This window comes from Stomoxys calcitrans, chromosome 1 (genome assembly GCF_963082655.1).
Source record: "Stomoxys calcitrans chromosome 1, idStoCalc2.1, whole genome shotgun sequence".
NCBI lineage: Eukaryota > Metazoa > Arthropoda > Insecta > Diptera > Muscidae > Stomoxys > Stomoxys calcitrans.
This window is the reverse complement of record NC_081552.1, coordinates 114,899,588-114,911,736: the sequence shown is the minus strand read 5'-3', so window position 1 is coordinate 114,911,736 and position 12,149 is coordinate 114,899,588. Positions and strand designations below refer to the sequence as shown.

Sequence of the window (12,149 nt, the reverse complement as noted above, 5' to 3'; positions counted from 1 at the left end):
ATACTTTAGGGAGACTTCTTCTCTTGAGTGATGTACACTGGATTAATTACGAATTAATCTCGTAGGTTATATTGTGTTCGAGCATTATCACTCTCTTTATATGTCTCACTGTCTTTTGCATTGGAGAGCTTTTGTTTACAAAGACTTTCGCTGCGGACGAGAATAGCTGAAATCTGTGGTACCTTCACAAAAATACATACATATCGTAGTCAACTTTATTGCCGAATGGTCTTTTGAATATTAAGTGTTATATCCCAGTACACATAACGATAGCTGATGTATTGATATTTTAAGCGCATTATATACAGAGTTTATTAAGGAGACATGAGGAAATTTATTATTTGACCTTTATATCGAGTCCGTAAAAAAAGGTATGAGAAGTCCACCACAAGAACCATTTCAGCTCCGAGATTTGAACACCAGAAACATACAGCTTGTTTTTTAGTACTGTTGAATATTGCTGCATCAAGATCCATGCTCAGTGTTCACAGAATATGATGTATGTATGAGACTTTATCTTCCAGACTATTACATTTCTATTGAAGAATATTTTTGTATGACACTGTATGTGTTGCAATATTTTTTTGGGACCTAACATAGTCGTATTGGCAGCCAAGTCTGTCTGTCGCTGCTAGACATACAACCTCTCTTCTAGTAGCTACGAGCAGAGAGCTATTTTGCTATCTTATATATTTTGTTTCGTTCCATATAGCTCCATTAATAAAAATCCCATGTGCACACACTGTTGTTATGAGAGACGTAAGCTCTTGAGTGATGTTTTCTTTGAAGAGTGCTTGAAGTTGATCTCTTGAGTGATATTTTAATTCGAAGATTGGAAGTCCCATTTTATGTCTCTCTCTCTTTTTGCTTCTTCTTCCATGTTTTGTTTGGTTGCCATTCCAATCATAAGGTCAATGACCGTGGTTTCCAATAACTTTCGCTAAAGAGCTGAAACAGCTGACCGCTGTCGTATTTCTAAACAAACATACGCACATACTTATGGAAATTTTTTGAGTTTGAAGTTGAGACATCTTTTGGATATTTATATTAATACCGCATCCCAGCGAACACTTCCAATGTCTTTATAATATTCCTATTGACTGCATTTTTCTAAATTTATGAGGACATTTCGGAAGTGTTTTATATTGTGTCTGCAAGATTTCGTTTGACGAGCATTAGGCTCGGAAAAAATTGGAATATTTATACGAATAGAGGGCGTTTCTACGATTTGATTTTCGAAGTTCACGCATTTTCCTACCATTATAAATGCTGAGACGTGTCTCTGTATAGGCTATCTTGCTCAGAGATATTTATCTTTTCGCTGTCCATATTTTGATTTTTTCTATCCTATTCGAAATTTTTTCTTAGCAGATCGTGGAATTTATTTCCTAATTTGTATTTAGTCATTGGTCGCTGCGTGTCCAGACGCAATTTGCTGTAATTGGGACAGATTCGTTTTCGACATATCCTTTTGTTTTTTCCGGAGAGGAGTGATCGAAGGATTCCTTCCGGATATTGGAGAAGGCCTCTGGATTTTGTCCAGATTTTGTTTGTGTTATTGCCTTTCGATTTTAGTTTTATTCTACCACGAAATGTCTCTCAACAGATACATCAGGATTGCCGATAGAATGGTCGAGTTCGAGGCTTTCCTTAACGATAAGCAGGCTCCCATGTCCTCATCGTTTCTCCTCGAGACACATATGGAGGAATTGTCCAAAACCTGGGCGGAATTTAGAATCTCTTACGAGCAGTGCTTACAGGATATTGAAAGTGAGGCGGACGGGGAATTAGATGGGAAGGGCAATTCGGATGAGGCCTCGGAAGTGACTATGGTCAAGGCAAAATACAATAGCACCTATTCAACGTATTGTCGATGCCATGCACAATTACAGGAACTGCACTTCGCGTTAATGTCCCCAAAGCAAACCCGGAGTCCTCAGTCAATTCCTTGCCCGAACACTGGACTCATTACGGGCCCTTGCCCACAACCTGGGTTCAAACTGCCCCCTTGCGAGATACCTCTGTTTAGTGGTGACTACTCATCGTGGCCCACATTTAGGGACGTGTTTACGGCGGTCTGTTCGAAGAATTCAAGGTTAAGCGCAGTTGAAAAACTCTTCCACCTTAACCAAAGGACCCAAGGAGAACCCCATGACATAGTCAGCAAGTTCCCCCTGACCAATGAGAACTTTGAACTGGCTTGGAGTAACCTTTCCTCTCGATACGAGAACAAGCGGGTCCTGGTTAATATCCAGTTGAAATCCCTGTTTAATCTCCCACATATCACCACGGAATCTGGAGACTCGATTAAGAAGCTTCAGAGGGATATGAACTCTTGCATCTCATTACTTAAATTGTATGATATAGATGTTGAGAGCTGGGGACCGATCTTTGTGTTTATTTGTTCAAACCGTCTTCCGGATACTACGCTCACGCTGTGGGAGCAATCATTACCTGACAAGACCGGGATTCCGGAATGGTCTGAGTTAGATAGTTTTCTGACGAGTCGGCATCGAACACTCGAATCCGTGTCGGAGATTAGGAGAAAATATACCGCAGTCCCCAGTGGGAATTCTGTATCGAAGGGCAAGTCCAGTCCGAATCCGAACATGAAGAATATTCGGGCATTCCAGAACAATGTGAACCAAACCAAGTGCGTACTATGTCCGACTGAACTTCATGTTATAAGGAAATGTCCAAGGTTTTTGAATATGGATGTTGCCCATAGATTTGATGAGATTAAGAAGAATGCTCTGTGTATAAATTGCTTTTCGAAAGTGCATACCTTGAAAAAATGTACTAGCAGGTTTTCATGTGCGAAGTGCAATAAACGGCATAACACCCTACTTCACCGCGAAACTAGTAATCCCCCTTCTGATCCACCGGTCGTCAGCTCAAATGCTACCCAGGCTGTAGCAACTGCCTCAAATAGCTCGAATCAATCTGAAATACAGTCCACTAGTACGACCAATCCGGTCATACAAACTTGCTTTTCCAGCAGTTCAAGAGGAGTTCTCCTGGGCACTGCGCTTGTTAATATATCCCACGGGGAGTTGACGTACATAGCACGGGCGTTGGTAGACTCGGGTTCAGAGGGTACTTTCATGTCTGAAAAGCTATTCAACACACTTCGACTTCCTTTTAAACGTAGATCTGCTACGGTATCTGGTCTGAACAACACGATTTCTGCAGCTGTTCAGAAGGAATGTACCTTCACACTGGGGTCTATTAAAGACCCAGCGATCGAGATTTTCACGACGGCCCTGGTGGTGCCCCATTTATCGGGAGATCTCCCATCTCGTACCATTGACCCATCCATTATTTCGGAGATCCCGAAGATACCCCTCGCAGATCCCCGTTTCTTCAAGAGTTCGAATATCGATCTGTTGATTGGGGCGGATCTACTCCCTTCCATAATGCTCTCGGGCATTATTAGGGAAATCTGTGGGACATTAATGGCGCAGGAGACCGTCTTCGGCTGGATCCTTACAGGACCAGCACCTGCTCAACCTATCTCCACATTTTCCACGATTGTTTCATATTTTTGTGAAATCTCCTTAGACAAGGAAATTTCAAGGTTTTGGGAGGTGGAGGATCTTCCACGGAAGAAGTTTTTATCTCCAGAGGACATATTTTGTGAGAATCTATATACCACCACAACAAGAAGAAATCCAAATGGCAGATATGAGGTATCCCTCCCGTTCAAATCTGATTATCCAGAGGGGATAAGTATTGGAAAATCCAGAAATTGTGTGTTGGCTCAGTTTTTAAGAAACGAGGCCCGTTTGATGCGCAATTCCAGTTTTAAATTGGAATATGATCAAGTCTTGGATGAATATATATCCCTTGGACATATGTCCGAAATTCAGTCCAATGATGAGTCTAACCTGACGCGACACTATTACTTGCCTCATCACGCGGTTGTAAAACCCGAAAGTACCACCACCAAGGTACGTGTGGTATTTAATGCCTCTTCTTCATCATCCAATGGAGTTAGTCTCAATGATGTCCTTTATACAGGTCCGGTCTTGCAACAGGACCTTACAATCCTTATTCTTAAGTGGCGTTTTTTCCGATACGTCTTTAATGGTGACATAACTAAAATGTATCGACAGATTATGATAAACCCGGAACATTCTGCGTATCAACGCATTCTATTTCGCCGAAGTCCGAATGACACCATCAAGGACTATGAATTGAGGACTGTCACTTTCGGGGTTAACTGTGCCCCATTTTTAGCCATCCGCACAATGTTGCAATTGGCTGATGATGTCCAGATGACACATCCACTGGCAAGTGGAATTATTCGAAACTCCATGTACGTTGACGACGTCCTATCCGGAGCTCATTCAATTAAGGCTGCGATAGAAGCCAGGGATCAGTTAATTACTGCTTTAAAGTCCGCAGGTTTCTCTATCCGAAAATGGACATCAAACTCTAAGAAAATTATTACCGATCTTCCTCCAGATCAACTACTTAATGAGGATTTTCTCGAACTGGATGACAGTAGTATGGCAAAAACTCTTGGAATCCGATGGAATGCGCGGTCGGACTCCTTCTTTTTTACTTTAAGTTGTCTTCCATCTCCATGTCTGTATACTAAGAGGGAAGTCCTTTCACAGATATCAAAGTTATTTGATCCTGCAGGATGGCTTGCACCTTATATCATTTTGGCCAAAATGATAATGCAAGAAATTTGGATCGAACGTACCGATTGGGATGACCAAATAACTGAGACGTCCTTGGAGAAATGGCAGTCGTTCTTATCTGCATACCAGTATATCGATTCTGTCAGAATACCACGTTGGTTCGATTATCAGCCCGGTAGTGAAATCCAATTCCATGGATTTAGCGATGCTTCAGAAAAAGCATACGCAGCTGCTCTTTATATCCGAGTTAAGAGCAAAGAATCCGTTTGCACCCACTTAGTATGCTCCAAAACCAAAGTAGCTCCTCTTAAGACTTTGTCCATCCCTCGATTGGAATTATGCGGGGCTACATTATTGGCAGAGATAATAGATCATATCATTCCGCAGCTACAGATTGATAGCTATTCCATTTTTTGTTGGACCGACTCCACAATTGTCCTTTCATGGCTAGCCAAACCACCTTGTTACTGGACAACATTTGTCGCAAACAGGGTGTCCAAAATAACTCAGGTTGTTAGTCCAAAGGACTGGTATCATGTACGATCGGAGTCTAATCCTGCCGACCTTGCGAGTAGAGGCTCTTATCCTCAGCACCTTGTTGACAACCACCTGTGGTGGTATGGGCCAGATTGGCTTTCGAGGCAGCCTGACAGCTGGCCAACGGTTAATGGCGGAATTTATGAAGCGATAGATATTGAGAGAAAATCTATCAAGGTCAACTTTTCCTTTTTCAGTAATTTTGAGGATATTCTTGGAAGGTTTTCGTCCCTGCCGAAGGCATTGCGGGTCGTTGCATATGTATATAGATTCTTCTATAGCACCCATCCAAATTTCCGCTCAGATTTTCACCGGTCGTCAAAGGATGTATCATCAACCGAAATAGCTCTTATTCAGTCAAGGCTTATAATAATGAGTCAAAAGGCTAGTTATCCAGATGAGTACTTGAATTTGTCCGCCAAAACGCAGATTGATCCTTCAAGTACAATTCTGAGTTTAAATCCTTTCATCGATCACGAAGGGGTTATGAGGGTTTGTGGAAGATTGACTTCATCGCCGTCGTTGACGTACGATGAACGACATCCCATTTTGCTTCCATACAATTGTCAATTTTCACGCCTGCTAGTGCGATTTATCCACGATATAAGTCTACATGGGGGTAATCAACTGGTCCTAAAGTTGATTCGTATGAAGTACTGGATCCCGAGGGCCAAGAATCTTATTAAGGCTGCCATAAACAAGTGTAAACCCTGCGTTATTTATAGGCACAAGTGCCATGAGCAGCTTATGTCCTCGCTTCCGCCAGAGAGGACGGAAATATCTCGTCCCTTCACTCATACCGGACTAGACTTTGCCGGCCCGTTTGACATAAAAAGCTTTTCCGGGAGAAATTGTCGCATGACGAAGGGCTACGTATGTGTCTTCGTCTGTTTCGCGACGAAGGCCATCCACCTTGAAGCCACTTCTGATCTCTCCACTCCTACATTCTTGGCCGCGTTTAGTCGATTTATATCCAGAAGAGGTTGCCCTCTTCACTTGCACTCCGATAATGGCACTACTTTTGTAGGAGCATCAAAGATTATATCCAAGGAATTTATTCAAGCCTCCCATAATGCTGTCACAGCTAATTATGCACACCAGAACTTGACATGGCACTTCATTCCGCCTGGAGCACCCCATATGGGTGGACTATGGGAGGCTGGAGTGAAAAGTTTCAAAATCCACTTCCGAAAGGTTGCCAGTAACTTCAAACATACGTTTGAAGAATTCCAAACCTTACTGTCCAAAATTGAGGCTTGTCTTAACTCTCGCCCAATATCTCCAATGTCCGAGAATCCGACCGACATGTCTGCTCTCACTCCTGGGCACTTCTTAATAGGCACACCTATCCTTGTGCCTATTGAACCTAACGTTCATGAAAATCCAATGTCTGTGATAAACAGGTGGCAACGGCTAAAAGTTATCCACCACCATTTTTGTAACCGCTGGAAGGATGAGTATCTCAAGGAGCTCCATAAGCGCCATAAATGGCAAACTCCCACAAAAGACCTTGAAACGAATACAATGGTGGTCATAAGAGAGGATAATCTACCTCCAAATTCTTGGCGATTAGGGAGAGTCTCCAAGGTTTATCCTGGCCCGGATAAAAGGGTTCGTGTAGCTGACATCCTTACGGAACGAGGCGTTGTTAAACGACCAATCACCAAACTTGTTTTGCTTCCATTCGTCACTTCACCTTAACTGCCTTCTACGAATAGCCTAGATATCATGAGTCCGCAGAATAAAATAGCAATCCTAAATCTTTTCGGAACCATACTTACAGTAAACCATGCGGAATCAAAAGCCCTCCTCCAGTACCAAACTCAATGAGTACGTCTGTCGAATATGCAGACAAAAACACGCGTTAAGGAAATGTAAAAGATTTTTGAATATGAACACGGCAAAACGTCTTCAGATAGTACAAACCTATGGATACTGCAGAAATTGTTTGGCACACTCTCATTCACAGGGATCATGTTTTACCAAAACTGGTTGCAAATACTGCCAAGGAAAACATCATAGCTTACTGCATCTGCATCCACGATTAAAAAAGGATAAACCTTCACGCCGTAAGCAAAGAACTCTTCGAGGGGAACCTGAGCCTAAACCATCAACCAGTGCTGCTGGAGCCGCACGAAACAGGTCCCAAAAAACCGAGTCAAAGGACAGGACAACACCAACCGAAACTGACTACAGTAATACCTCACTGTCCGCAATTCTGAAGCAAAATCTAATGACACTCCTTCCTACTGCCGTTGTCAAGATACTCAGCCCCAAAGGAGAACGTAAGATTCGCTGCCTTTTGGATACAGGGTCAAAATTCAGTTATATTTCAAAGAAGATAGTTGATTCTCTTGGTCTAACGACTTTGACTCTCGAAGAGGAGGCGATTTGCCCTCTCACGCTGGTCTCGATTTACGACTCTGGGGTCAAAATAGACACCACACTTCGAATGAATAATCAGATCAATATCCATACTCCCAGCAAATCACTGCCAAGAAACTTTACTCAAAATTTTCATAATCTTCTTCTATCAGACGAAAAGTTTTGCGAGTCTGCACCCATCGACGTAATACTCGGAGTCGATATTTATTCTCGAGTTATCACAGAAGGCATCCTTATCCGAACGGGGCTTCCGACAGCCCAAAATACCATCTTCGGCTGGACCCTTTATGGGATTTGTTCCTTATAAACATAGTTTAAAAAAAAAAAAATCATTTGAAAACGAATTAAGGTCTTAAACTGAAATCAAAAGCTCACTACTCACTGAAATAAGCACATACTGAATACCAATGCATAATGTAAACTAATTTACTTATTTACAATTAGTATAAGTCCTCATGAATTACTACTTTCATACTATTAATTAATACAATATTGAATTTGAAATTAACTATTATATTATAATTAGAATTTTACACGATCATTGCGAATTTATCCTTACGATATGATTAACCTTCTGTTTGCAGAATTATATCCTGCAAGGGGGGCGGAATGTTTAGACCAAACCCTTGAAAATGTTGAAAGATTATATGAAAACCCTAATTCCTAATAAACTTTAAATAATCCCCATATACTTGAATTTGCCGTCATGAAACATATGTTCATGACGTTTATGGCAATTTTCGCCTTGTTTAAAAATCATGTTATAATGATAATTTCCGCTTTAGCTCGACGGCAAATCGTTCTTGTTCAACCTCTGTCGTCAAACTGATAGGTAAGGCTTAGTCCGCCGAGAAATAAATCCAACTTATCATTATAATCCTAAATCGAGTGTTTTGTTTTTCTTGCTATTCTTTCTTTTCATTTGTCCATCTGGAACACTCTCCTTAATATATTTGGGGAGTCGCAAGTTCAAAAGAAACCTGTTTTGTTTTGTATTTGCATTCGGCTCATCGTGTTCTATCTCCACTGCAGATCCATCCAGCTTCCATTTACACATCATCAGAGTCCAATGGCCTTCTTAGCGACAGACAGTATGGGTTCCGCAGAAATCGCTCTACGGGAGACCTAATGGCATTTTGGTCGGAACGATGGAGTCGCTCTATCCACCAGTTTCGTGAGAGGAAGGTCGTGGCTCTGGATATCTCCAAGGCATTTGATAGGGTCTGGCACGGTGCACTGTTATCAAAGCTTGTCGCTTTTGGTGTCGGTAATAACTTCGTTCGATTTATATCGAACTTTATCAGAGATCGCACTATATCAGTTGTTGTTGATGGGTTCTCATCAGATGAGTATACATTGACAGCAGGTGTGCCACAAGGCTCTGTCCTTTCCTCTTCCCCTTCCCTTTTTCTTATTTTCATTTACGATCTATTGGTTCAGACTTCGAATGCAATCTACTCATTTGCAGATGACAGTAGTCTGTATCATTCATATTCATTCGACCATAGGCCCAGTCCTCAAGAAATTGTGGACAGGAGGCGCATTATGGATGAGACGCTCTCCCAGGATTTGTTGGCCATTTCCGAGTGGGGTAGAATGAACAGAGTATACATTAACGCACAGAAGACGCAGTGCTGTTTCTTGTCTCACAAGCGATTCACTCACCCACTTCAATCGTCGATATCTATCGACAGTATAGATATTGAGCAGTCAGATGCTCTTGATGTTCTGGGCATGAAGATACAATGTGATGTCCGTTGGTCAAAACACGTATTCGAAGTGTCGAAAGAAGCATTTAAGTGTTTGGGCTTTCTTAAGCAGTGCAAGAAATATTTCACCTGTTCTGATCTTCTCAATATCTATACTACCTACATCAGGCCGAGGATGGAATATATCTCTCATATATGGGCAGGAGCTTCAAAATCATCCTTGGAGCTACTTGATCGGGTTCAACGGAGAGCGATGGTGTTGATTGGGGACAGTAGGGTTTCCAACTCTCTTGCTTTCCTTGAACATCGTCGGAATGGGGGTAGCGTTGTATTGCTCTATCGTTATTTTCATGGCGTGTGTTCCAGGGATATTCGTCTTCTTATCCCTGGCGGTAGGATGTTCACAAGGAATACAAGTCTCGCCAGGAACTCACACCCGTTTGTAATCGATTGGCCAGTCGACCGGACCATGCATTACCGAGAAAATAAATTTTTCGCCCAACCATTCGTATGTGTAATCGACTTCCGGCTAATGCCTTCCCACCGACATTGACGTTCAGGAAGACTAATATCAATAAACACTACTCCCTCTTTCCCCCCTCCAACCCTTAACATTTCTAACTGCCAACGAAATGCACTGCATATATAAGGGACATCCTCAGCGTGTTGGTTACGTAAAAAAAAGAGACCACAACAACAGAATCATGATCAACCTACAAATATCCGCTACTCAAATATCGATTATAACAGTCGACCAGCCGCACAAATCTATAATGTCCACATATTTTCGACAAACAGTAAGAAAATGGAAGTTGAGAAGAGGGTCATTAATTTTGACGGCTCTGAAAAGACAATAAACGTCGGGGAATTCGTTTTTAGTGTGGAGAGGTTAAGGGAAGACTATAAGTGTCGCCGGTCGGCCGATACGGGATGACTATGGGCGCCACACAGGCTGGAACTTTGAGCTCCGACTTGTGTGGTGCCCATCGTTATCACGGGAAGCTTAGCTGAAAGCTACCGGGCGCGTCCACAGGTTCCGGATGGCGGAAAGCTCCGTTTTTATGCGGAGTAGCTGCATATGCGGCCGCGGGCAGTCAGCGATTTTCGAGAGGAGAGTCTCAGTGAGGAGTCAGGTGGCACTGGCTCTTAACTAAATACTGAGTGCCAATGATACTCGAAGGCGAGTTATTGGCGCCTTCAAATAACCAATGGCCAACATCAGCGTCTGTTCCCAGGTTAGGGGCGGCTGGCGGCGAGCGTCGGATCTTGGAGCAAGCGGCTCGCCACAACGAGGGATACATGCAATCCCACAAACCCATGCGGTTGGGGCGCTGGGCCAGTAACCCGCCCCCGGAAAACATAGAACTACTATGAAAAACAAAGGAATAGTAAAAACGGACCCCCCCAACGTTGACGACCCACGCAAACGAAAAAAGGACCATGATTTGCGGATCCGCACCTGGAATGTCCGCACTCTTTATAGAGAAGGTGCAGTATACGCGCTGGCGGATGTATTAGAGAAGTACAAGGCAGACATAACCGCCTTACAGGAAGTGCGATGGACTGGGAATGGCGTCAATACAACACCAAACGGTGACGAACTATACTATAGCTGCCATAACACGAGGCATGAATTTGGCTGCGGATTTGTGGTTAGTCGAAGACTGAAACACCTAGTCTCCAGCTTTACTCCGGTGGATGAGAGGCTAGCCACAATCCGCATAAAAGCCAAATTCTTCAACATCAGTCTTATTTGTGCCCATGCCCCGACGGAAGGCAAAGACGAGCAGACCAAGGATATTTTCTACGAGCGCCTAGAGAGAGAATATGACCGCTGCCCCGCCCATGATATTAAAATCGTTCTGGGAGATTTTAATGCGAAAATAGGGAAGGAAGAAATTTTTGGTCCCACAGTCGGAAAATTTAGCCTCCACGAGATAACGTCCAGTAATGGGTTGAGGCTGATAGATTTCGCCGCGGCAAAAAACATGGTAGTTAGTAGCACCAGATTTCAACATAAAAATATCCACGAAGCCACATGGCTGTCACCCGATCAAAACACGAGAAACCAAATTCATCACGTTGTGATAGATGGAAGGCATTCATCCAGCGTGTTAGATGTACGATCGATCCGTGGAGCGAATATAGATTCGGATCATTACCTTGTTGCAGCAAAGGTTCGCACCCGTTTGAACATGGCGAGGAAAGTACGATCTGACACTGCACGGAAGCTGGACATTGAAAAGCTGCAGACACAACAAATGGCAGCGGCATACTCCACTCGACTGACCCAACTGCTTGATGAAAACACTCCTTGTTCCGATGATATAATGGCGCAGTGGCAAACTATTGCCCACTCCATGGAAAATGCCGCGAAATCCGTACTTGGGTACTGAAAGCCTCCACCAAAAAACCCATGGTACGACCAAGAGTGTCGAGATGCTACTGAAGCCAAGAATGCGGCATATAGAGCAACCCTGCAATCAGTAGCAACGCGCCAGATGAAGGAGAGGTATCGGGAGAAAAGGAGAGAGGAGAAACGTCTATTCCGCAGAAAGAAAAAAGAAATGGAAAGACGTGAGTGCGAGCGAATTGAGATGTACAGGAGTCAGAGTGAAGTCCGGAAATTCTACCAAAGAATTAAACACCAAACCGATGGCTTTGGTGCAGGCACATCCTCCTGCAGAGACAACGAAGGAAATCTGGTAACTGACACAGACAACATGCTGAGGATATGGAAAGAACATTTTACCCAACTGCTAGTGTCCGATATTGGCGGCGAAGAGGATACCGCAGAACCAATCCCTGATGATGGTATAGAATGTTTACCTCCTAGTCAGAATGAGGTCCAAGTAGCAGTTACCCGACT

General features: G+C 43.1%; 1 protein-coding gene across 1 annotated transcript; it reads left to right on the top strand.

Annotated features, from left to right (window-relative positions):
• Nucleotides 1-1,592: 1,592 nt before the first annotated feature.
• On the top strand, nucleotides 1,593-10,214 carry LOC131996801 (uncharacterized). Its single transcript, XM_059366757.1, has 3 exons — nucleotides 1,593-6,059; nucleotides 7,156-7,471; nucleotides 9,931-10,214. Exons 1-3 carry the CDS (start codon nucleotides 1,593-1,595, stop codon nucleotides 10,212-10,214), a joined length of 5,067 nt encoding a protein of 1,688 aa, XP_059222740.1.
• The last annotated feature ends 1,935 nt before the right edge of the window (nucleotides 10,215-12,149 follow it).